The sequence below is a fragment of the Pipistrellus kuhlii genome, unplaced genomic scaffold (genome assembly GCF_014108245.1).
Source record: "Pipistrellus kuhlii isolate mPipKuh1 unplaced genomic scaffold, mPipKuh1.p scaffold_m20_p_14, whole genome shotgun sequence".
NCBI lineage: Eukaryota > Metazoa > Chordata > Mammalia > Chiroptera > Vespertilionidae > Pipistrellus > Pipistrellus kuhlii.
Genome location: NW_023425449.1, coordinates 16,898,497 through 16,926,071, shown reverse-complemented (window position 1 = coordinate 16,926,071; position 27,575 = coordinate 16,898,497). Strand labels below are relative to the sequence as shown.

At 36.7% G+C, this 27,575-nt stretch overlaps 1 protein-coding gene across 1 annotated transcript in view; it reads left to right on the top strand.

Moving 5' to 3' along the window:
- The window catches only part of CSMD3 (CUB and Sushi multiple domains 3), a 779,390-nt gene that overhangs the window by 342,292 nt on the left and 409,523 nt on the right, over nucleotides 1–27,575 (top strand). The window contains exon 11 of the mRNA XM_036436812.2: nucleotides 3,527–3,648. Coding sequence (XP_036292705.1) covers nucleotides 3,527–3,648 — 122 coding nt within the window. The remainder of the gene's footprint in view (nucleotides 1–3,526; nucleotides 3,649–27,575) is intronic.

Below are 27,575 nucleotides of genomic sequence, written 5' to 3'. Positions count from 1 at the left end.
TCATGAAAGCCACCGCAAGAGTTAATGAATGAAGATGATAAGCAAGGCCTTGTCTACAATAGACTGTATGTGTATATTACATTTTAGAAATATAATAGAAGCATGTAATACAATAGAATTATTAAGTAGTAAGTGCCACTCAGAGAAGCACTACGTCTCATCAGAAAGCTCATTCTACTAACTTCAAACCAATTATTTGATTGCTGTAAATTTTGTATTGTTCTAAGTTCTTAAAATATTTATAAATACATTTTCTATTAGTCACTAGCACTTACACACCTATTTAAATAATGTGTGGTGAGTACTGTTATCCATTACAAACACGGAATAGAAGAAATGGGAACACTTTCTATAGAAAAAGTGGCACATCAGCATGGCATTGTTTAAATGGATATTATTTTTTCAGGCAAATGCAAGAAGGAATAACATTTTAGACTTTGAGACCATCATAGCAAAAGCAGAAAATTGTAAAGGGTATGGTACATTTAAGGAAGAGCAAGGATTCTTTTCTGGCAGAAGCTGCACATATGGTTGTATAAAATGGCAGGAAATTGTATTGGAAAAGCAATCTGGGTCCTCACAGGAATCATTTTATGTTCTATATAAGCCAGTTTTAATTTAGTAAAATAATCAAATCTATATTTTTAAAAAGAGAAATTAGTAGCACTAGTGAAGAGGAAACGGAGAGAGTGGAGTATAGGAAGGATTTAAGTAGCTCTTTCTAGTCCTGGAAAAAGATGACATGAAGCAGTGGGTATTGAGAGGGAAAGAAGGAAAACAAGATGCTTAAAGGAGCTCTAGTCAGTTTGGCTCAGTGGATAGAGCGTTGGTCTGTGGACCAAGAGGTCTCAGGTTCAATTTCCGTCAAGGGCATGTACATTAGTTGCGGGCACACCCCTGATAGGAGGTATGCAGGAGGCAGCTGATAGATGTTTCTAACTCCCTTTCTCTCTGTAAAAAAATCAATTATATATATATATATATATATATATATATATATATATATATATATATATATATTTTATTTTTTTTTAAGATGTTTAGAAGAGAAGTGCATAGGTCTTTAAGAGTACTTAAGTGTGGAGAGGGGTTAGAGAAGAAAGGTTTAATTTTAAACATCGTTAAGCCTTAGCCAGTTTGGCTCATTGGATAGAGTGTCAGCTTGTGGACTGAAGGGCCGTAGGTTCAATTCCAGTCAGGGGCACATGTGAGGCATGCAGGAGGCAGCCAGTCAATGATTCTCTCTCATCATTGATGTCTCTATCTCTCTCTACCTCTCTCTTCCTCTCTGAAAATCAATAAAAAACATATTTTTAAAAATCTTCAAAACATTTAAATGGAATGTCCAGCAAACAGAAAATCCTATATAATAAAAGGCTAATATGCAAATCGACCCAACTGTGGAACAACTGGTTGCTATGACATGCACTGACCACCAGGGGAAAGATACTCAATGCAGGAGCTGTGCTCGGGTGGTCAGTGTGCTCCCACAGGGGGAGCACTACTTATTCAGAAGCCAGGCTCAAAGCTGGTGAGCATAGTGGCGGTGGTGGGAGAGACAGCGCTAAGGATGTCTGACTGACAGCTTAAGAAGCAGACCTAAGCCATCAGTCAGAAATCCCCCAAGGGTTCCTGGACTGCAAGAGGGCACAGGCCGGGCTGAGGGACCCCCAGGAATGCATGAATTTCATGCATCAGGCCTGTATTTACTCTCTAAATCAAGATAAATGGCAAAATTATTGATGCAGGTTTGAAAGCTACCAATATAGGAGTGACCAGTTTTGAAGTGAACTTGATGAACTATTCAGAAAGATCATTAAAGAAAGAGAAGATTGGCCATTAAGTCAATTTATAATTATGCTATTTCAGGGTCAGATAAAAAAAAAATAGAACCAGGACACAGAATATGGAACATAACTAATATTAATAAATGGGACCAAAATTCAAGAGAGTTCAGGGCTGTGTGAGGAAAGGAAGGGAATTCCAAACAGTTTATCATTACTTTCAATTATTGGTGGAAATTAAATTTGTGGAAAAAATGAAGAGATATTATTAAATTTAGCAAGTAGATGATCTTTGTTAGCATGGAGAATCCAATTTCAACACTGGAATGGGAGAAATCAGACTACAGTGCCTTCAGAAGTAAATGGAGGAAAGAAAGTGAAGTAGTGAACATGGATGATGTATAAAATGTTGTAGTGGTCTCACTCATATGTGAAACCTAAAAATAAAATCAAAAACCTCATAGAAATAGAGTATAAATTGCCAGAGGTGGGGTGTTAGGAGAAATGGGGAGATTTTGTTTAAAGGAAGTGTATTTCCAATGATAAGATGAATAACTTCTGGTGATCTAATGTACAGTATGGTGACTATAGTTAATAATATGTATTAACATATTGCTAAGAAAGTGTAAGAGATCTCAAATATTCTACCACACAAGCACATATACAAATAATAATTATTTGAAATGCTTATATTAACTGATTTTATTACTTTATAAAATACATTTATCAAATAATGTTGTGCACCTTCAATTTACACAAAATCACATTTTAATTAGTCAATAGAGTTGGTCAAAAGAGCCAATTGTGAAATATTCAGAAATTGGTGAGGTCTTGATAAGCCTTTGGTAGCTTAAAGTCAGCCAAGATGGGACTATTTATACCATGTGACTTGAAAACAACAAATAGGAGTAAATGGAAGAGAAGAAAAGGAAATACTAAGCATACAAGAATATAAAGAAATTAGGCAGTGAATAGGAAATTAAAGATTGGTAGTTAATGTTGGATAAAAAACAATTATTTTCTCATTACAAAATGACATAGCTTTATTGTTTAGAATTTATAGATCAGACACAAACAAGAAAAAAATGAAAAGTAATCATTAAATCACTGTAAGATATACATTTCAAGTTAAAGAAAAATATGGAAGTGAAGACAGATGCAGTGTGGTGAAAAGCTCTTCAGTTAAGAAGAAAGAAGGGTTAGAGGAAATATAACATTTAACTTTTGTGGGACTTTAAATTATTTCAGTGTAGTTTATTGTGCAGTCTGGTTCACAGTGATAAGAACAGAAAGAGTAGTTTTAATATTTATGCCTCAATTATACTATTATCTGTCCTAGGGTATTTAATAAATGTAAATGAATAAATATAAACTCTACCCTTTAGATTGCTTAATCAATCCAAACCTTTGCTTCTTTCTCTGTAGATTTTTGTTAACCTAATATTGGATAAGTATGCCTTTCTCTAATTAAATTAACCTATTTGCAGTCAGAAGGCATTTCCTCATGCCTCACACTTACTCATCACTAGTTTTCCATTGTTGTTGGAAATATTGAGCTCGTGAACTGCAGTGTGTAAAAAACACTCTCATTTTGATACGTGAACATTCCCAAGCCGTCTCATATATATCAACGCAGTTATAATTGTGCAGTTTTGCATTTAAAATCCATTTGCAAGTTATTTCATCGCTATGACTTTGCACCTGGTGTACACTCACCTTTTAAAATGCGATTTCTCTTCCAGTGAAGACATGTGGCTCTAACCTTCAAGGACCCAGCGGAACCTTTACGTCCCCCAACTTTCCCTTCCAGTATGACAGCAACGCACAGTGCGTCTGGGTCATCACGGCGGCGAATACAAATAAGGTAAGAACGTCACCCGTGGGAGAAAAGCACGATCACAGAGCCAAAGACAAAGAGATCGTGAGGGACGTGCGGCAAAGGAAATTCATGTCTCAAGTATGATCTCTGCAGCATTTTCTACTTATCTGTTATGAAGAACATAAACTCATCTAAAAATGTTGGGGGAAAACTAAAAGAATATAATTTTACTCCCAGTTACTAACATATAATTGTCAACACATTAACATTATAAATCAATGCTTGCTGAGACATGTTTTGAAAGGTTGTAAGTGTATCTTCTTTTTAAAAAAGAAGTCATCAATATTGGCTTTTGACTTCATATCTTTTTTTTTTTTTGCTTGACATATTATTCAAGGATATGGTGTTTTAAACATAGCTGACTTTTAATGTTTCTCTACTGCCACACAGCTATTTTTTTATTATAAATTGTTGATTTTAATGTGCTCAGCGCTATTAGAAGTTCATATTATAACATCTGAAAAGGTTAGGTTGTCTTTCTGTCTCACCAAAAGTGACTAATACATCCGGATATGTATGTGCTACAACATTTTGAACAAAATGATAATGCTGAATGAGTGCAGGAGAGGCTGGAAAATTAGCTAATTTTCCTCTCCTGCTCTATCCTGCTTTTCCTTGTAAAAATATAGAGGAAATAATTTTAACCACCTAGCCCTGTGTCATCAATTCAGTTCAATTCAACAAATGTTCATTTATTGATTACCTTTCCTGTGCAAATTATGGCTTGTTGAGAAAATAAAAAATTATGAAGTACTTGAAAAATAAACTCAAGTTTAGTGACCACTTAGTAACATGCCAGGTAAAAATTACAGCGCTTTTCATGAATTATTTAATCTTTATAATCTCCTTCCTCCCATGAGGTAGTTTTATTTCTTCATTTAACAGAGAGGCTAGTAACTTGCCTAAGTTCACATAAATAGTAAAGGTCAGAGATTATTCTATTTATGAGGATATATCTCACTCTAAGATGTAAGTATTTTACACTAAGATAAGCGTGGAGTGAGTTCATTGTAAAATACAGAACAAATACTTTGAATTAATCTTGCATGGAGATATAAAATCTTTTTGTGTCATGGTAATTACCTATAATTTTCATCACAATATGGTAATTATGTTCTATGCTATAAGATATCTGCTCTGCTAAATTTAATTTATTCTCATTACTGAGTTACCTGAAGATTCACAGAGGTCGTCTCATCTCTTCTTGTTTATTTTACCTAATCTGCCAAACTTTTATCTCTTCTTTTTCTCTTCGCACCCCCCCCCCAATTTTTTTTCAATGTATTTTCTAAGGAGGACATAATTACTTTCACCTCTTTATACTTTTTTTCAAATAGCTGATTGAGGACATTAATTTTTAATCTGTTGGTTTACCTCCATTTTCATATAATGTATAAAAATTGCTTTTCAAGTATTTTTAATCATGACACTCAGTTAGAATTATATTTTACATTGTGCTGTTGTGTCTCAGATCTCACACACACACACACACACACACACACATTGTCCCAAAATAATATTTTATCTTACTACAAAAGTGTACTTCTCTATTTTTTTAATTTATTGTAATCTATTTTAAAGCATTGTTCATGCCTCACTAAATCAATGTCACGGTGCACTAAGAAGTTACAACACATAGTTCGAAAAATACTGCTTATAGTTTGCTTCGAGGGATCATCACAGTAGAAAGTCGTTTTGGAAGGCAGCTACTGGCATGAACTATAGACAACACAGCTCTCCTAATTAACCAGCCCTCTTGATTCCTCAATAGCTGTAATTTCCTCCAAATGTTATTGCTCACATTTTTCATTATGTTTGGTAAACTTGAAAAGTAATCATTATATTCTAAATGTCCAAAACAAATATATGATAGGTGCAAAACTCTGAGATTTGAAACTGAATGAAACTGGATGGAACTGGTTTTCTATCTGGGCTTTCCCTCTTGACTAATTATACAATTTTAGGCAGGTCTCATTCTTGAGTCCTTTGAACAAAAGTTTTATGTGTTTTTTTAATCTTTTAGATGTAATAACACCACACCATAAAGTTGTTTTACGATTAGATATGAAAGCGTGAAATGTGTGGTTCAGAGTAGGATCACTTTAAATGACAGTGGTTATCATTGCCAAATGATTCCATCTCATCAAGAAATATGCTGCTTCTCTTCAGTTATTTTGAAAGATTTAACTTGTGTATTAATGTAGAAAAGCACTACGTACTTTTTTCTTCCACATTTGATTACGTGGCAGAATAATTTATAGGTGACTGTCTTATACTAAAAACATTAAACATTAAATTATAGTCGTTTTACTGATCATTCTATCAATGTTGCCACTAAACTTACTAAAAATCTATACTAATAATATAGAAATATTCAAATTTTCTATTACAGTGTCACATCTTGACCGGATCAGCAGACTGCATCCCTGCCCTCTGCTCAGGCAGCTGCAAGGCCCAGGGTAGGATAGGGATACAAGAGAAGAGGATAAGAAAGGAGAGGGAGCTGGAACCAGTTTGGCTCAGTGGTAGAGCTTTGGTCTGCAGACTGAAAGGTCCCGGGTTCGATTCCGGTCAAGGGCATGTACCTTGGTTGGGGGCACATCCCCAGTAGGGGGTGTGCAAGAGGCAACTGGTCAATGTTTCTCTCTCATCTATGTTTCTAGCTCTCTATATCTCTCGCTCCCTCTCTGTAAAAAATCAATAAAATATATTTAAAAAAAAAAGAAAGGAGAGGGAGAGGCAGGCAGGCCTGCATGCAGAAGACAGGCCGAGAGGAGAAACAGAAATACAGAAAGGGAACAAGAAAAAGATGCAGGAATGGAAAAGGGAAGGAAACCCAGGGCTGCATGTGGGATGGGGGTGGCTACCTTTGGGGGAAGGGTAGTGGGGGGAGCAGGTGTGCCTGGTGAGGGAGGCACTCATGGGTTCGGGATGAAGTGGTGGATGGTCCGAGGCCTTCTAGGCAGAGGGACTCCTGCTTCACATCCATTTCCGTGTAGGCCTCAGCTACCCTCTCCGGGCCTGGCTTCATGGACAGGGAATGGGAACAGGATGGGGGGGTGGGGGCGGTGAACACCTGGCAGGGGCTGAGCCCTGGGCTGGGGATTAAACCTCCCCCCCCCCCCAATGGAAGCTTTACGAAAGGAGGGAGGGAAGAACTTTATAAAGGAGTCAATAAAGAGCAGATTTAAAGAAGGAAAGAGGATGTATGAGTGGACTGTAGGAGCTGTAATGAAAATCAGGTATAGTTGTGTACAGGGGAGAGATTTTAAAATTAGGAGTCAGAAAAGAAAGAAGATAATAAATGATAGTGAATAATTAGGCAGGTAGATAGATAGATATTAAAACAGTGGGAATAAGTATAGACGAATGCATGGGGAAAGTAGGATGAGAGACAAAGAGGGAAGGGAGAAAAATTTTAAAGGGGAGCCAGTAGAGCTTAAAAGGAGAATGTGAAGAAGGAAGAAATGGGGGAGCAGGGAGCAAAGTAGGTCTAAGGGGGGAAGTGAAGAAAAAATTAAGGTGGGAAGGAAAGAAAAGGGGGGAGAGGAAAGGGATGAAGATAAAGGAAAGAAGGAATGTACAAGAAAGATGGGAAGAAGGATGATGGAACAGAAGTAGGAAATAAGAGGGAAGAAAAGTTTACCAATGATGAGTCAGTAGGAAAAAGTGTTACCTAAAGAAGAAAGAAAAATTGTGTGAGTGGGAGAAGCCAATAAGGAAGTCAAATACAATTGTGTGTGAAGGGGATGAGATTAAAAATGAAGTTAATAGGGGTGACCAGGCCAGCAGGGGAGGGCAGTTAGGGGTGACAGGCTAGCGGGGGAGGGCAGTTAGTGGTGTCAGGCAGGCAAGCGGAGTGGTTAGGATAGGCAGGCAAGTGGTTAGGAGTCTAAGGTCTCGGATTGGATCAGGCTGAAACTGGCAGTTGGACATCCCCCAAGGTCTCCTGGATTGGAGAAGGGTTCAGGCTGGGCTGAGGGATCCCTCTCTTTCAAGTGCACGGATTTCATGCACTGGGCCTCTTGTAAAATATAATGACTGAGGATTATAATCTTAAAGTAATAAGTAATTTTAAGGTTATTTTATACCCCTTTCAGTAGCTTCTGTAAGGGAATATTTTCTTTAATTATAGCATTTCAGTAATGGGTACAATTGAGGATTTCTTCATAAGAGTAAATTGAAATATTAGAGCTGATATTTTAAATAATCTGATCATTGAATTAATTATTTTCCTTGCATTAAGATATGCATTTATTATGCACTCTGTGTGAGATAATTTTGTCTTGAACAGTTTCTTAATTTTTTATAAGGTTGATCTTCCTCAGTATTATACATGGGTCTAGTGCATTTGTCTTTAATCTCAAGTATGTGGGATACAAAAATAATTTCCAAGGTGTACCTGAGTGGCCTGGACACCATTTTAAGATATTCCACTTTCTACCACTGTCCTGCCTGATGACCCTCTTCTATCTGTTTGCTCTCTTTTACCGCTCTCCCTTTTGTGATTATCTTGTGCAGTGTCAAAAGAAAGGCATACATTACTTTCCAGCTGAAATATTAATATCCTACTTCACCTGAGTGTAAATAAAACTCTGAACATTCAGAGTAAGAAATTCTGAATCACAGCTCCTAAGTGAGAGTCCTTGAGAACAAATCCAAACATAGATTCACTGATATATTTCAAGGAGACAATCTTATTTTAGCCAAACAACAAACTTATTAAATGCCCCGTATCTTTATTTATGCATCTTTGCACATAAGTATCTATCTATCTATCTATCTATCTATCTATCTGTCTATCATCTATCATCTATCATCTATATAACTATACATATATTTTTAATATATCTATCTTTCTCTTTATCTCTATCCTAGAACTAGAATTCACAATACATAAAAATATATTATATGCCAATTGAGTTGAAACACAAAGTTTGGCTTTTAGGACAGAAAACATTCCTGATTTGTCTGATTAATTTTATAGTTTATCCATTTTTAACATATGGCTATTTTATAGAAGTCAAATAAACTAATGATGCAAGATTTTAAAAAACTGTATTTGAGGTATGTATAAAGTTAGAGTATAATAGAAATTGCATAATTTGAATCTACTCACACGTGGAATTTAAAAAGAAAATATATGTCTGTTTAAAATTGTGTAAGAAGTAGTTTTTTAAAAATATTTTATCTATGTGTGTAAAAGTATGTGAAGGCTCTCTATACCAGCACTGTCCAATAGAAATACACTGTGAGACACATACTTAATTTTACAATTTCTATTATTTGTTTTTTAAAAGATGAATTAATTTTAGTATTATATTTAGTTTAATCCTAATATTATAATTTCAACATTTAATTAGCCTAAAAGTATTAATGTGGTAATTTATCATCAGTTGTTGTTTTTTTTTCCATTCTAAATCTTTGAAATCTAAAATGTGTTTAGCACTTAGTGCATCTCAGTTCAGACAAGCCCCATGCCAAGTGCTCGATAGCCACATGTTGCTGGCAGCTACCATGCTGCACAGGGGAAATATTGACAAGTTTGACTGCTCTTTAGATAATATAAAATGATGATGGTGACTCTGGACGAGAATAAATGCCCCATTGCAAGGGAATTGCCTCAAGTGACCTTTTTGTAGGAGCCTCATGGAAAGATAGGTAGGAGGAAATGATCTCATTGCAGAGGCAGCTCTGGAAGATTTGGGGTTTTAAGCTTCTAGCTTTATTCTGAGGCATCCAGATGTCTCTATTTCAGATTTCAGGATCACTCTCAATTATTGCTGTAATTTTCACATGATAAATTGTGAATCTATAAATTAGTCATACACTGTAATTATGCAATGTGTGTAATTAAATCATGGGTATGAGTGTCAGTCCTATCTGCCCAGTGCTACAGTGTCACCATGGAAGGACTCTTGTTCTCGGACCATGACTTAAACTATAATTGATTTGTTTTTCTGACTTCAGTAAAGTCATCTCCTCCCATAATGCTAATAGTTTTGGGTATGATGGTCATCAAGTGCATCAACCAGTCGTCTTGCTCCCTCAAGCCTTGTCTTTAATAACTGTTTCATTCTAATCACAAGTAATGAATTAAATTATTTGTATGCCATTTTCTTCAGACCAGGAGCTCCATGTCAAGACCAAAAAATAATCAAAGCACTCTCCAAAAATCCCATTTTAGAGAAACTATTTATTGGGCTCTTCTTGACACCAAAGGATATATCAATCAAGGTCTATTCAGGAAATACACTGAGCGGCTAGATTATTATGATCTCTGAACTCTGAGTGCATAATCTGGCCACTCAGTGTGTGTGTATGTGTGTGTGTGTGTGTGTGTGTGTGTGTGTGTGTGTGTGTGTGTATTACAGGCCCAGTGCATGAATTCATGCATAGGTGGGGTCCGGTTGGGGGGAAATGGGAGGATATGGTCAGTTGGCTGGCTTACTTGCCGGTTGAACTCCTGGTTGAGGGGACAATTTACATATTAGCCTTTTATTACATAAAATATACACTGAGTAGCGAGATTATTATGCTTTTGGAGATCATAATAATCTGGCCACTCAGTGTATAAACTACATTAGTTATTAAAATACATGGAATTCATTTGGAGGATTTTTATGCAGGTGTTTTAATTTGAAAATAACAAATTAATATAGAAGCAATAACTGTATAGACAGACATCATATTTATTGCTGGAGGAAGACAATGGAAATGATGGTATTACAGAATCTAAGAGTTTATAATGGGGGCGTTATGAAACTGGAATTCAAATTTCAAATAAGAAAATATCCCTTGGTTGGTTAGAGCATCATACTGATATACCAAGGTTTTGGGTTTGATCTCCAGTCAGGGCACATACCAGAAGCAACCAATTAATGCATGCATAAGTGGAGTAACAAATCTCTCTCTCTTTCTCTCTCTCTCTCTCTCTCTCTCTCTCTCTGACTCTCACTCTCTCTCTCTCTCAGTACATAAAAGTTAAAGAAGAGACCAGAATAATATTTAATAGCAATAGTTAATCTATATTAAATGTCTACTATATAATAGTCATTGTTATAAACCCTTGTACATAACATTTAATTTAAGTTTTACAACACTCCTATATTGTAGGTACCATTATTATTCAGATAAACAAACAGATTCTGGTAGATAATTTTTCCAACACCATAGTGTAACTTTCAGAGACAATATTCTTAACCACATACTATGTTTCTTACATTGTTCACTTTTTCCCCCTACTGTCTCACTTCCAAAGTCTCACTGGGCTCCTGTTCTTTCTTCAACAAGGGATTTTTAGCTTTTGCTTATTTCTTTGAACTACCCCATATTTTTATTTACTTGCATGTTTTTCTTAAGTCAGCCAAAATAGTGTTGTTGTTTTTTTAATTGTCCATAAAGGAACACCGAGACGGGATGTAATGATACAGCTGCTGTTTCTATTATTGTCTTCTGATCTAGCATAAGGAGTCTGTTGCAATGTTTAGCTCTGCCAATTTGCCCTCTGATACATTACAGAATATTTTGCAAATTGATAATATGCACATTTTCTCTCTTCTTGTCTATATATAAGTAGGAGAAATCTATCCCAATATATGGTGATGTTAGCTATGTTTAACTTCTTGGGTTTCTGATGTCCTTTGGAGAAGTGATTCTTCAAATATAAACAAATAAATGAATGGTAAAGTCAAATAGTCTTTTAACTAAATAAGTATTCAGTGTAATATGCACAACCAAAAGGAAAAATGTGAAACACAATTTAAAAAAAAATTTTTGACCAGTTTTTGTTTTCACTTTAAGTGGAATGCATTTTTATCCACATTGAATGATTATCAGAAGAATAATGTTAATGTCACCAGGATGTCAGCAATTCTCACAATTAAGAAAATAAAATCCATCGGGAGTAGTAATGAAAGATTAAATTAACTGAGCATAGAAGAGTATAATTCAGAGAGAATAAAGACAGGCACATGAGGTCAACCTCAGTTTAGGTTATAACTCTCAGTAAGTTAGCAGGCATCTCAAGTGTCAGAAGAAATAAAATTGATCATCGAAAGAATAAGAATTGGCAGTTTTGTTTTAATGTTGTATAACACTAGCCAAAAGCATAATATTTTTTGTACTACAAGGCTCTGAATATTTTATTTTTTTCTAAATGTGGCTCATATTTGCACCTTAGGATTCATAGAATATTGTTTACTGTAACTTAGGTACATCAGTGAAGAGGATCAGTGGCTGGCATGATTTTAAATTGTATATATTTAAGAACCCACTTTGGAACTTCCTATTTTATGAATGTAACTTTGTTTATATTATACTAGAGACCCCGTGCACGAAATTTATGCACAGGGGTGGGGAGTTCTCTCAGCCCAGCCTGAACCCTCTCCAATCTGGGATCTGTCGGGGGATGTCTGACTGCCAGTGTAGGCCTGATCCAGAGAATTGGATCTATACTGGCAGACGGACATCCCTCTCACAATCCAGGACCACTGACTCCTAACTCCTCACCTTCCTGCCTGCCTGATTGCCCCAACTTCCCCCCTGCTGGTCTGATCACCCCAAACTTACCCCCCTGCTGGCCTGGTCATCCCATGCAGCCTGCTGTTCAGTCATATGGTCGTCCCTCACTAACCTTCCTGCTGGCCTGGTTGCCCCATGCAGCCTGCCAGCCTGCTGTTTAGTCTTTACTGTGACTGTGACAATGTCCCAGACAATTTGCACATTATTGGTATAGATGTAGAACTAGAGGCCCAGTGCATAGGATTGTGCCCTGAAGGGGGGGTGGGTCCCTCAGCCCTGCCTGCACCCTCTTACAGTCTAGGCCCTGTCCACCTCACAGCACTGCTGGCCAGGTAACCTGTGCCTCTCTTTTTGAGTGATTGATCAGGGATCTCCGCGATCGTCGCCATTAAGAGGGAGGCCCAGGCCACTGACTGGTGGACTGCAGAGGGTGGGCGGGGTTATCATGGGTTGATGGTGCCCCCTCCAACCAATCGCATCGCACCTGCCTTGGCTGACTTGGCACCAGCGCATGTCATAGCGCAGTCAACCAGACAGTCGTTCTGCTCTTTGTCCATTCAGCAGATTTGCATATTACACTTTTATTATTATAGATAATGTAAGGACAGAGTTTTGATCTAAGAGACACAGCCCTGAATTCTTGTGTAGATTAGATCACCTCTTTGACTGTTGTTTCTTCCTATTTCAAGCAGGAATAATGTCCCATGCTTTCCATTCCATACAAGTGTTGGAGGATCAACAAGTTAAACAACACTTTATACATTGAAAATTACCTTGAAGATGTGAACTATTATATATGCCTATTATTTATCTCAGACCTATTTCAAAGATTTTTTAGGAGGATGATATTATCAGATAGACTATAAAACATAGGTTTAGATATGTTGAGTAATTAAAGATGATCAGACCTAAAAATAGTACCTAATGGGTGGGTTTTCAGTTAACATTTGCTGCATAAATTAAAAAAACAAACAAACTAATAGATAAGAATAAGCAATATATATAAAACATGTGAGAAATTATTAGGCATTCTTACGCGACATAGTCTAAAATTAGTGGACAGTGGATAGAAAATATTTTGTTGTCCTCATACTGCTTTATCAATAAATGTAAACTATATTTATATGATATTAAATTACATTTACACTTGTTTATTATTTTCTCTAATGTTATCATAAAACAGAGTTCATGGCTGATTCATATAGTCCTGCTAAAATTTCACTATTATCCTCACATGGATTTGGTACCTATTGAAGTGACAAGATGGGAATTTCTCCCCTTACCTCTTCAAACATAAATGCAGGGAACGGGGCCAACCTTTTCTAGAAAGGGGACGCAACCCCTTTCTAAGAGGGACTTTATTCTTTATTTATGAAAGAAGAAGGAAGGTCCATTTTATGACTTGGTAAAATATATTTAATGCAACACTTAAGCCCATGGTTTGTGTTTAGATCCAAAAAATACCCACTCAGTGCTCCTTCCTGTAAACTCTACAGACGTCAGAAAACATCCTTGACTTTTCCACCATAACACTGTCATTAGGAGTCTTTCCTGATTGTCACTGTTCCATCACTGAAGCTACCCTTTTACCACTTAATTTAGCCTGACGACTTTAGGCACTAGTTCTTTGTGCCAAATCGTTGGAGTTTGGGGACCTATGCCAAACCTCAGTGCCAGGTCTGAGACCTCAGCCAGAGATCAGAGTATTATTTTTTTGTAGGATGCAGCTGTCTTTTGCAAAAAACCACACCTAAGGTAAGGACTTGTATGCCAGTGATTTATTGAGAGTGTGCCCGGGAAATGATTAAGATAGCGGGGGGAGTAAGGTAGAAAATAAGTACAGTTAAGCAAGAGTGCAAGTTCAGGCAGAATCCCAGGTGCAGCCTGATCCCAGGCAATGCACATTACATCTGGAAGTGCATCCCATATTGGAGCAGGGGAGCTGGGATCTCTTCCTCTATAGGCCATCATCATGGGCTAAGGGTTACCTGGTTCTTCAGGGCTCATGTAGGGAGAAAGCAGTTAGTCCCCACAGCCCAAAGGCAGTCTCCAGAAGACTTAGAGGCAAATGAATATGGAAGATAGCAAACAGTTAACAGAAAGGACCAGAAGCATCCAAGGAGATCTGGGTGGAGTATTGACAGTGTCTGCTACATTAAGTAGAAACTAGAGGGAGCGAAGCTGAGGAGAAGTTCAGGGATTAACTGAAATCAACGCCATTTGGGCTTACCAAGTCTTACCAAGTAAGGATTCAGAAAGAGCTCAGGAGGACTGGTAATGTGAGATCAATAGGTTAGAAGTCAGAGGAACAAACTAGAAGCTCCTATCCCCAAGCCAGGCAGAGTGGCTGTGATCTCCATTTAAAAGACACCCCCACCTTGGGTGTAGGGGCGCTATCAGAGGTGCTGACCTTCATTTCCCCCCCTTCTGGCTCACTCACACCTGGCTGGGTAGCACTTCTTTCAGTCTGCAGGCTGACTCTCTATCCACTGAGCCAAACCGGTCAGGGGCTGGGTAGCACTTCTTGATTATTCCCAGCACCCGTCGTCCTCTTGTCAAAATGACTCATTTAGTTGAAATCTTTTATATAAAATTAATTACTGTAGGTGGGCATATTGATTAACCATCTAAAAATAAACAAATATCCATTTCGTCTTGAAGGGTATTTGCTGGTTTCCATTGTCCAAGAGCTGCATTTAATATCAGATAAGACTCACCATGATCCCACTTTCTGAAGCTTCCAACCAGCAGAGCTGGTTGCCGAGAATAGGGCAGGGTAGTTTCCCAGGATTTGGACAAATGTATCTGGGTTTTTTAGATCAGGGTAATCACTTTGCTACTGGGATTTGCTATCTACATTTTTCTCTTGCAATGATAATGGCTGTTTCTGGAATTGTCTTTGTTGTTATTATTGTAGTGTTTATTTTCTATGACACACATCAAAACTCGGATTCACCTTTCAGCTTAGAAGAATTATCAAACCTTGGAAACACCCAGAGGCTCAGAATTATCTATTGTGAAATGGAGGCAGCGAAAGCAAACACTAGGCTATAATTTTTATTAAACCCAAATATCTTTGGGCTTTGGACCCTTTAAAACCTTGTGAAGATTGTTTTATATAGAAATAAACTCTGGCTTCTAAAAAAACACACAAATATTAACAAAAGGAAAATAAATATTTCATAATGTTAGAAGGATTATACTTGGATAGAGCAATGCTTTTATTTCTTTTATGCTCACAAACGCATTCTTTTTAAAATTTTAATAGTACATGTTATATTTTATAATAAAATATAGTTTAAAAATACAACTTAATTTGAAAAACCAGTTTGGCTCAGTGGTAGAGCGTCGGTCTGTGGACTGAAAGGTCCTGGGTTTGATTCCGGTCAAGGGCATGTATGTTGGCTGTGGGCATATCCCCTGTGGGGGATTTGCAGGAGGCGGCTGGTTGATGTTTCTCTCTCATCGATGTTTCTGGCTCTCTATCTCTCTCCCTTCCTCTCTGTAAAAAATCAATAAAGATATTAAAAAAACAAAAAACAACAACAACAATCTAGGTACAGGGTAATTGACATTGCTGATTACTTCCTGCTTTTTGAAACTTTCTCTTCCTCTGGCTTTTATTTTCTGATTCCTGAATTTTCTCCCACCTTCTCAGTCTTTTCTCAGAACTCAACTTCTTCTACCATATTATTAAAATTTATGTCCTTCAATATTCTGAATTCAATTTTTTTTATAAATTATTCTTCGTTCACACATCTAAATAAAAATCCGACTAATTCAGTATAGCTCATGAATATGCCTCAAAGTTGCTTAATTCCTCTTTCTCATTTAAATTATCATCAACTTTTCAACTAGCGAAGCTTCATCTCGTTTTACTGCTTACCCTAAGACTGTTGACAAATCTAGTGTGACATTATATTGTAAAATAAAATACAAATTCCTTGGTAAAATATTAAATAAATCTGCAATCTGAACGACTCTCACCTTTCTGAGATATGTAAGAGCTGTGCCCCAACAGTATACTTCATGCCAGTGCATTACCTGACCCCTCTGTTGTGGGGACACGCTGCTCCCTCTTTAAGGAATACCTTTCCACACTCTGTACCTCTTTAAACATGTGATCCTAGTTATTGGCTGTTTATTCTCTAGGCCTCAATCCATGTTTGACTTTTCCATGGAAGACTTTCTGGTCTCTTACATTAATTTAGGATCCCACTCTGCATACTTGCTCACCAATCATCACATTATATGGTGATTTTCTGTTTACTCATCTATTTTCTTTAGTTTAACTTTTAAAGACAAAAATCATGCTTGAATCCTTGCATCCTTAACGTTAAATAGAGTAGCTTTACTAAATGTTAGGTGGGAGTATTTCAAACAAATATTGAAAGAACTAATTAAATGTTCCCATGTAAAAATTTCACTGGTGTATTTGCATATTTATTAGCTTTTCCTGGGAACTTCTGTGACTCTTACAAAAAAAAAAGGAAGGAAAAGGAGACAAAGTATGCAAAAGACAAAGTCATTTTTCTTTTAGTTTTTTTCCACCCACAACTCCTCCCATTACTAACTGTTGGTGTCCCTACCACATTTATTTCAATATTATAATTGTTTTTGAATGATCAGAGCTGTGCTGTATGGTAATTAATCATAAATATTAATTCACATAAATGGTGGCAATTAGTATACTTTATATAACCAAATACAAATTGGGGGCCTGCCTTATCATAACAAAATGAGAGACTAGACAAAGAAATCCTTAATTAAAAGAAGCAGTATACACAGACTTACCAGTTAGGACTCGGTTGTCTGTCAGTGACAGAAAACCCCGTTACAAGAGAGATTTAAACAAGATGTGGTCCAAGACTCACGGGGCTTCTGCGTTAGGAATTCCTCAGTGACAGACTAACACTACTCTGCCATCCCTAGGGAGGGCCCCCTACCCTCAGGTTCCAGCAAGATATCTCACACATTCTATACAGCGTATTGCAGGAAGAGAGAAAAAGAAGGGGGTAATGGACAGATGCAAGCTACTTCTTAAGAACGGTTTCTGCAATCTGCTAAAAAAAACAAAACCAAAAAACATTTATTTGTTTGTTTCTTTGTTTACACCAAAACTTAGCAAAATGGTCATACTCAGCTGCAAGAGAAATGGAAAATATACTTTTGTTTAGGGTAACTTGGCATCAACTAAAAATCCATCTACCATGGAAGAAAGGTTAATAGGATGTTTGAGAAGGTTTGACAAACCCTATTATACCCATTTAGTCCAAAATTGATGTGTAAATGAGGAATGTTAGTGCACTGATCATCTGCCCCCCTGGTCATTCTGTCCTGAGAGTCAATCTACATATTACCCTTTTATTATATAGGATGATATTTAACAGCTCATCACATGTATATTACTTAATTCCATAATTACACGACCAATATTCTAGGTTGCAGTTTTAATAAAGTTAGATGTCATTTCATTTACATCTTGAAAAACTAAAGCAACATCGTGTTGTTGTTTTTTTAATAACATGAAATTTTCATCATGTTTTTTTAATAACAGAGACTTTCAACATTTTACTTTCTGCGGAAAGTGAGTCACCACCTACCTACTGTTATACTGTTTAGAATAAAAATAAAATATTTATTTTAATTCCTTTCCGTATTTTCTATAATCAGTGCTACTATTCTAATATATTCTAATATAAAATATAAAATTTTTTATTTGTATGCAAATATACACATTGCATAATGATATAATGAATCACAGATCACCTGTAATTTAACCTACCTGGGGTTTTGTTTTCTCAATAATAAATAAAGTTAATGCCTTCTTCATGGGGGTTTAGGAAGGATTATATGAGGTGATATACACAATACCCTTGGAACAGAGTCTAGAATATAGTACATGTTCAAAAAATGACAGCAATAGCAGCAACAACAACAACAACAACAACAAATGTTATTGCTATTACTAGCACCAGCAGCAGCAGCATACTCCCCGAGTGTTCTGAGACCTAATGCCTCCAAACAGCATTTGAGCTTACCTTTCTACTGTGCTGATAGCACAGGCTCTCACGCATTGCAGAACTCGGAAAACCTCGTGGAGAATCCCTGCTGAAATTAGTCATCAGAGCCATCAGCAGATCTTCTAAGTCTAAGAAGTCAGAATGGTCTTTTGCTAAAAGCCTGTAAAAGGAATTGAGATGCTTTATTATAGACTAGGCGGTTATCTCAATGACAGCCCTGGAGTGAGGGAGAGCTACAGTCACCACTGTGGGACATCGTTTTCCCCTCCAGCTGCCCATCATCAATAGCTGCAGCTAGAAATGTTAAAGGGGCCACTGAGCAAGAGGTCCAGGGCATGATGAGGCTAGCCACTGCTTGATTTGGGGGTTGTGAACCTTTGAGAGGTTTTAGGAAAGTTCATAGCCTGTGCAGAGGAGACAGGTCATTTGAGTGGAGAAGCCAGGGCAGGGTAGAGGGTGTTAGTTAGGTTGATGGAGGATGGGAATTAGAGTCCACTTCATGATTCATTGCATGTAAAAGTGTATAGCAGGTGATTCTCACTACAATAGTGTTGTGAACTAATCTCATTTTTAAAAGAATGTTTCAAGTTAAAGATTCTTTGTATAAAAATAGATATAGTTGAATAAATGGGGAAACAAGTAGATATAGATTAGGCTAACCATTACTAAAGAGGAAAAAAACAGCCAAAGGCCCTTCTTATTAAACTCATTTTAGTGAACATTTTAAAAAATATATATATTTTATTGATTTTGTACAGAGAGGAAGGGAGAGAGATAGAGAGCCAGAAACATCGATAAGAGAGAGTCATCCATCAGCTGCCTCTTGCACACCCCCTACTGGGGATGTGCCCGCAACCAGGGTACATGCCCTTGACCGGAATCGAACCCGGAACCCTTCAGTCCCCAAGCCAACGCTCTATCCATTGAGCCAAACCGGTCCCGGCTAGTGAATATTTTTATTTGTTTCCAAAATAGTTGGATATGTACAACCTAACATACACAAATTTGCAATGAATATCCTCCTAAAACCAATGACATTATCTAAAAACATTTTCCTCAAAAATTTTAAATTCAAGTTGATCAATTATATGTACAAGATTTAAATTACGCCAGGTAGTAGCTAAGCATGACTGAACGACAGAAAAGAACCTACCGTTTTGTACGGTTGTGTCATAGATTTAATATTTGCTGCAATTTTTATTTTTACTCTTGTAGCTTCTTCCCTTCAGTGGAACATTTGTAATGCCATATTTAATCTGTCACTGTTACATGCCAGCGGTCCCCTGAAGGGCAAGGCCGTGTACAGACACAAAAGGCTTAAGCAAACCAAAACAAAGCTGAGAGCTCTCATCATCCCATCAATATCTCTGTGTCTCCAGGCTCCTTGCCTCTCCTGCCTCTAATGTATGAGCCCTTCTAAGAATGGACACTATTAACCTGGTGCTGGCAGCAAAGTGGAGGAACCTGGAGAACTGCCTAGGCTGGCACTTCTCATGTTATATGGTCTAGATCAGTCATAGACTATGTCTTCTGTAATAAAGTACCCATGTATTCTACTACAGCATGTAATTCTTCTAGAATCTGAGATTTATCCTTTACTTTAAAGAGACAAAATTACTCTCAAATGAGTAAATGTTGGATTTGCAGGTGTCCTATTTAAACTTTTATATCTTACAATATTTACCTATTTCATAAATGTCATGTGAATGTAGCTTCGTAAATATCTTTTTACAAAAAAAATAGGCAAATTAAGAGGATAACTAATTAAACAGATATTAAGCACTGATTTTCCATAGCCATAGGAAATACATACCACATACAATATGTATTACAGAAACAGGCACATTTTAGGGTTGTTCTAAAATGGGGCTTTTAAAACAAATGGACTGCATATTCTGCCCTGTCTGAACTAGACTTTACACTCAATAAAATTTGATAAAATAGTCACGTGAGCCATAGTTTTTGTAGTGTTTGAATGCTGTTTTTATATGTGTGAAGAAAAAAAAAGATTAAAAAATGATTATAATTATTTTAAAAATATTTTTTTATTGATTTCAGAAAGGAAAGAAGAGAGAGAGAGACAGAAACATTAATGATAAGAGAGAATTATTGATTGGCTGCTCCTGCATGACTCCCACTGGGGATTGAGCCCACAACCCAGGCATGTGCCCCTGACCTGAATTGAACCCTGGGCCTCTTTCGTCTGAAGGCCAACATTCTATGCACTGATCCAAACTGGCTAGGTTGATTACAATTATTTTTATTGGGGATAAAGAATCATGAGGGAGTCCACTCTTCCTCACTCCCACTTCCAAAGCCAGTTTTAGTTCTTGACCTTAACCTTGCCCTGCTCCCCTTCAGATTCATGTTCCTTCTGCCAAAGGAAGCAAGCGAAAAGCAAATGCATCCCAGTCAACCCTTTGCTCAAAACTCACTGCTTGCAGCTCTTCATTTACAAAGTTCTTAACACAATTTGTTTCCTACTTCCATCTTTAGTCTTCCTTCTCATCATTTCTTCTCTCACGGTTTTTATTTGCAGAAACAAAAGGAATATTCCTTTCCACTGTGCCATTTTTTTGTCCATTCCCCTACGCAGAGTTCTTTCCCAGTTCCCGTCTACACCTTCCATTGCACTGCCTGGGAGTTTTATCCTGGGGGGAAATCTTTCTTCTTTACTCTCCAATTGGATTAGGGACTCTCATCTCTGCTTCCATGTCACACTGTGTGTCCATGTCCAAAAGCACTTAATACAGAGTGCTGCACTGATCTTGCTTACCTCGTGTCTCCCCACTGTGTTGTGATTGTCAAGGTCTCTGAAAAGCATGTGGAAAAGGAAGTGCTTTATCTGTTACATTGATTGGGTGGCATGGCATTGCATAGCTGAAACTTAATTAAACTGTGTATATTTTTGTATTTATGCATATATTTTGCATTCTGGATTTCCTCATTGGGCAACAAAAATAGTTGTTAATGTTGGAGTGAATTATTAACATTCTAAAGTGAACATAATGGAGAAAACTATTTTCAGAAAAGAGAATTTTCTAGTAGCCTAGAGTTTTGGGGGAAATCTCTTTTTTTTAATTATAGGGGGCATTGCAAAACAAACAAACAAAAGCCACCAGAACCCAAAAGAACTTTATCCTCAAGTGAACAGATATGAGCATCTATTTAATGCTGAATTAGTTATCATATCTAATAATAAGTGCCACTTATTGAGGATCTACTATATATATCAAGTACATATATGTTGTTTTTATAAACTCTGTTTAATTAAATACTTGCTTCAATCTGAAAAAAAAGTATGAACTTTTTATAGATATCAAAGACTCCGTCCAAGTAATATAACATTATATGGCAGTAATGAGCTTTAGTACCCTAGGCTTTGCTTGTGCACTTGACTAGTATGTCATTCTGTCTCACTAAAAAGTATAGCATGGTACTGAAGTCAGACTATCATTAACATGTTCAGTTGAGCATCATCAAGGGATTATTTTAATTCTGTACTAAATATATTGGTACAAATGTTCTGATACCAGCGTCAGGTGCTAGAGAAATATTGAGAAATTTCATTTGCTTTCAGAATTGTTTTGAAGAAGACAACAAAAACAAACCAGGCTTTACCATAGAATATAAAATAGCTTATACCAATCCACCTTTGCTGTATTTTCCCCCAAGGATTTGACATGCTACTTATTAGTTATTATATTAGAAATTACCTTCCCTTGCCAACACTACTAGGTATTTAACACATAGGACATATGCCCAACATCAAAGAGCATAGTTAGAAATTGTTATTACATATCAGTATTTGGCAGACAGAGAGGGTTTCCTAAATTGCAGACTTTCCTATACAAACACAGAATAGTGTGATGTTTAAGCACACAGATTGTGGCATCAGACAACTCTGAAATAGATTTTAGCACCATCAGTGTTTGCCAAGTAAATCTGGGCAAATTATTTGAACAAGGTGATTTTTTTAAAAAAGAGAATAGATTAGACCTATTTATCCACTAGGAAGTTTTCAGTTTTAAATATAGGAAACCATAAATCAAATGGTTTAAATAATAAGGAAATACATTATTTGGCACAGCATGCTGTCCAGAGGTACCCTCAGATGTTCAGTAAAAACATCTAATCATGGCTCTGGGCAACTTCATGCGCTGACTTTGTCCTCAAACCATGCTACACAATGGCTGCAGTAGTGCCAGTCAATACATCCAGTCACTTCCAAAGCAGACTGATTCTTTGTTTTTCTTCTTGATTTTTTAATTAATTATTGTGGTAACATTGGTTAATATAATTATATAAATTTCAGGTATACAACTTTATCATAGACATCTGTGTATTCTGTTGTAAGCTTACCATCTGAAGCTAAGTCTGTCATAACCATGCATTTGGCATAGTTTACCTTCTTCATCCTCGCCCAGCTCTTCCCCTTTTGGTAACCATGATTTTGTTGTCTGTATCTGAGTTTGCTTTTATATTTGTTTTTCTTATTTACTTGGTTTTTTTTTTGCTTTACATCCCATATATGAGTAAATTATACAATTCTTGTTCTTTTCTGTCTGACTTTTTCCCCCCACATAGCATTTAGTTTCGGCACCAAGAAATCCTTTCCCAAAAGCCTTCTGGTTGATTTCTCACTTTTCCCTGATCAGAATTAGGTCACATACTAATACATAATCTTATCCATGACAAATTGAAATGCAAGACTGGCATAGACTGATTAGGACCATTCCATAGAGCTCAGAATGTGGTCAGCAATCCATAAAGCATGTGGATGTGTAGAGTAAGCTGCATAGTTGAACAAAACCAGTGTTGTGACCTGAAGAGAAAGGTCAGTGGTGAACAAACCAGAGTGCTGTGGGAAGGCAATCAATTATTTCCGCCAGTGCTCCCTTTTGATTACTAGATTTCAATATAGATAAAACCTTCTTGTGCATTAACTTTGTAAAGAGAAAAAAAAAGCCTACAAGAAACATATTCTTCATCTATGTTAGTGGACAAAACCCAAAATATCAGCCTGTCACTACATACAATGAGCTTAGAGTCTTCAAGTATTGCACTGTCATCTCCATTATTTCCAGTGTAGTTTCCCATTATCCAGAGACCTATGGTCAAAAGACAGGTTATCATCACATCCCTTCTATAATGATAGAAAACAAGTGTGATAACCATCATAAATACTCCCATTCAGTAGATGAGAGTACTAAAATCCATAGAACAATACCCTGTTGGACAAGATTGGTGAAGGCACTACCATCTCTGGAAGTGGAATGAGTTCCTTGATGAGCATGGCAAGCAGCAGAACTCTGTAGCTCTAGGACCTTACTCTGTTACAGTGTGACATGGATTCTGGTCCTGACTTCTGAGAAGATACTCTTTTTTCTATTGGACAACGCTGCTGTAAGATTTTAGTATCATAAACACTATTGCATCTGAAATTGGATGTTCCTGTTGCTTTTGCCACCCTCTGCCAGAATCCATAGTTTCTGATCCTTAGGTCAAATGTCTGTACTCTGTTGATTGGGATAATATGTGCCTAATCCCTCAAATTAAAGGTGGATATTTAGGTGCTAAGTGGCCAAATGAATGTACAAATATACACTACATACAGTTTCAGGGTTCAAATAAGGAAATGCATATAGAATAATGATCCTAGTGTCTTACACATCATAAATATTTGTCAATTTTAAATTTTCCTTGGATATGCAGTTTAAAATTAAGCATGAATTTCACATGACTTAATAAGATAAATGATGTAGAAATCATGGTGCTGGGAATAATGTGGAGATTGAAAATTATGAGACATGAGTTTTACATCAGTTTTGTCAAAATACCTTAAAAATCCATATATTGAAGCTTATAGGAAATGAAACTACTGAGAATTTAATGTTTATTGCTATTTACAGATTTCAAGTTTCTGTAAAGCCAATGTTAAAATGCATGAGATTATTCTTAACTGACTGCCTTAGTAGCTTCAAAGTTTTAAATAACCCTCAATAAGCAGCACTGTATAAGCCATTTAGAATTACCCCCCTACAAATGGAAGTAATTGCTTTTAAAAATCAAGACAATTATAAGTAATTTCTACATTTTATTATCACAGGTCCTTTTGGCAGTACTCTTGAGCTAAATGCAGCTCTTTTCCTACTCGCAAGTGATTAATAATAGGGCACATAAGGCAAAAATATAACAATTCTTTCTTTACTAAAAAACATGATATTCTTCCTGTTTCCCTACTAATTATTTCAGCCCCAAAGCCAACTAAACATGTAAAGAAAGCATTCATATCATATTGATGATGATTTGTTGATTTTTTAAAATCTTTCTACCTTGTTTCCACATTATGCCAATTAAAGTGATGGAAATGGCTATTTGGTCAACTCCATATTATAGTTAAATCTGTAAAAATAAAATTTCACATCACACTCCTGATGCTACATTTTATATTCTTGCACAGACAAAAGTATGGTGTCTGTTTTTTGTTTTTTTCCCAATTTTTCAAATTACCTTTATATATTCTACTAAATAATATTTTCTCTACTGGGAGTATCTAATGTACTATTTTTGCATTTTATTAGCATGCTTTATTTATATTAACGTGACCATTTGAGGGAAAGTTAGTTTTTATTTCTTTTTTAATAAGTAGATTTTACTTTTAAACTACTATTTTAGAAGCAATGTTTACATTAAGCCCCAGTGAATTACATGATAATGGATGTTTTCCACAAATCAGACTATTCTAGCTTCTCAGTGATTGCGTGTCATTGAAACTGTTCAATAATTATAACTGTCTAAAATTTTAGTGACAGCTCAGTGGTTAAGTGCTCATCAGAAAGTATATGGATTATTTAGTAATTAACCCATCACTTACTTTAAGTTGAATGGAGTTCTCACTGTGGCATATATACATGCATGAATCTCAGTTACAATTCAGGCAAAGTAAAGTCTACCATTAAATGGATGTCCAAATTCTTTAGGACATGATTATACTATAATGACTATCAAAAGATTTACAGAGGATTAGCAATCCAGTCAACGAGTCATTTATTAGACATATATTGTGTATCTACTTGTCTATGAGGCTTTTTAAGCCATTTTAAAGGAGATGTTCCTGTTCCTAAATTTTAAATGAAATGCACTCATGGATCTATTTTGAAATGTTTGGAGTAAAGTGGACCATGGAATTTCTTCTTTTAATAAGATGACAGGTAAAGTATTCTGAGAGGTCTGCCCACTGAAAAAACAAAAACAACTGCATATTTTTCTTCAGAGCATTGCTGGTTAACACGAAAGCAAAGGAAATGCATGTATACCATCCAAATATATACATATATAATGAAAAGAACATTGAGCTGAAAAGGAAGGAGATTGAGTCAGTATAAAGCTCTGTTTTCCTAGGAGCAGAGAGCAATTAGTCTATAGAATTCTAAGATTAGAGCCTAGTCTTCTTAGATCAATAGGTAAAGAAGTTAAATTTGAAGCTTTAACATTTATCTAAAAACCCGCAAAGGGTGTATAAGTATACACCAGCATGCTAGTAAACTTTGGATCTAGTTCACAGAAAATGAATAAAATTATACCCAATTTAGGCCTTCAGGATTCTCAAAGCTTATATTTAAGCAAGATATTTTAAAGAGATCCATACCTAGACACAATATAGTCAGACTGTGGAAAGGTAAAGACAACCAGAATCTTAAAAGCAGCAGGAGAGATACCACTTCACTCACACCTGCTAGGATGGCTGTAATAAAAAATAAAAAAATAAAACACAAACAGAAACAAACAGAGAATAAGTGGTGTTGATGTGGTGACATTTGACGCCTCATGCATTCCAGGTGGGATTTAAAATGTTTCAGCACTTCTGGAAAACAGTTTGGCAGTGTCTCAAACAGTTAAACATAGGATTAATATATGACCCAGAAATTCCACTCCTATTTTTGGATGCTAAGTAATACTGTCCTGCAAAAACATCTGAGCCTCCTTTTGGGGAGCGATAGTTGACATTTTACTGCTTGTTTATTTCATAGTTTAGGCCTCTTATATTATTTATTTATTTTATTTATTTATTCATTATTTCATGAGTCAAGTTATTGTTTCCTTTTCTAGAAACATTTAGTGGTGACAACATTTTCAAATTCACTGTCATATCATTATTCACTTTCTTTTAGTCTGAGCTGGGCCTGCATTTCTGTCATGTTTCTCTTTCTAATCTACACTTCTACACTAATAGAAAAGAAACATGCAAACTGACCATACCTCTGCTATGCTCACAAGCCATGCCCACCAGCCTATCAGGAATGAGTATGCAAACTAAACCAACCAAGGTGTCAGTGGCCATGTAGCTGGAACAAGCAAGAGGCTTGGGTTGCCCTGGCAATGGAGGAAGCCAAGATTCCTTCCTGTCCTGGCTGGCCCTGCCCTCCACTCAAGGCTACAAAGTTTCAATTATAGAGGATAAATAAATTCCAGATACTGGCTTCCAGCCAGCCCTGGTCTCCATTCAAGAGGCATTGAGTAAAAGAAAAAAAAGGAAAAAGAAAAAAATGAGGGGCTGGGAGCTTGAGTAGCTGGGTGGTGATCAGGCCAGGATGGGATGGCAGTTATGGGTGATCAGTCTGGTGGGGGACGGGGCTCTTGTGGGTAAGCAGACCAGCAAGAGGGGTAATTGGAGGTGATCAGGACCGAGGTGGGGGGCAGTTTGGAGTGAGAAGGCCAGCAGGGGGCTGAGCAGGTGGCATGGGAGGGCAGTTGGAGGTGATCAGGCTGGTGGGGGGTATTTGAGGGCAAGCAGGCTGGAGGTGGGGGCATTTGGGAGCAAGCAGGCCAGCAAGCAGAATGGTTAGGAGCAATCAGGTAGGCAGGCAGTCAGGTGAGATTGTGAGAGGGATGCCCAATTGCCAGTAGGCCCGATTTTTGTAAACTAGCAGTAGGACATTCTTTGAGGGAACCCAGATTGGAGAAGGTGCAGGCCAGGGTAAGGAACACCTCCTCCCCCTGCCATGCATGAGGTTTGTGCATGGGGCCACTAGTTAAGCAGTAACCAGCAATTACCCTGGCAACATCTATTTCTATAAATTTAACTTCTATCTCTACTTGTACTTTCTATCTCTACAAATTTACTCTATTTATATATTTTATATGTGTAGAATCATTCAGTATTTGTATTTTTGTGTCTGGTTATTTTCAAAGTATTGAAAAGTCTTCCCTAAGAGAAAAGAACTTGTACATTTGTCAATTTATTTTATGATACCAGAAAATTTCAAGAGTAAATCAGCAAGGAAAACCAGAGAAGCAAACTTCCTCTTGTTTATAAAGTATTACCTACCTTAACAATATTCTTAATGGTGAGCCATTACATAT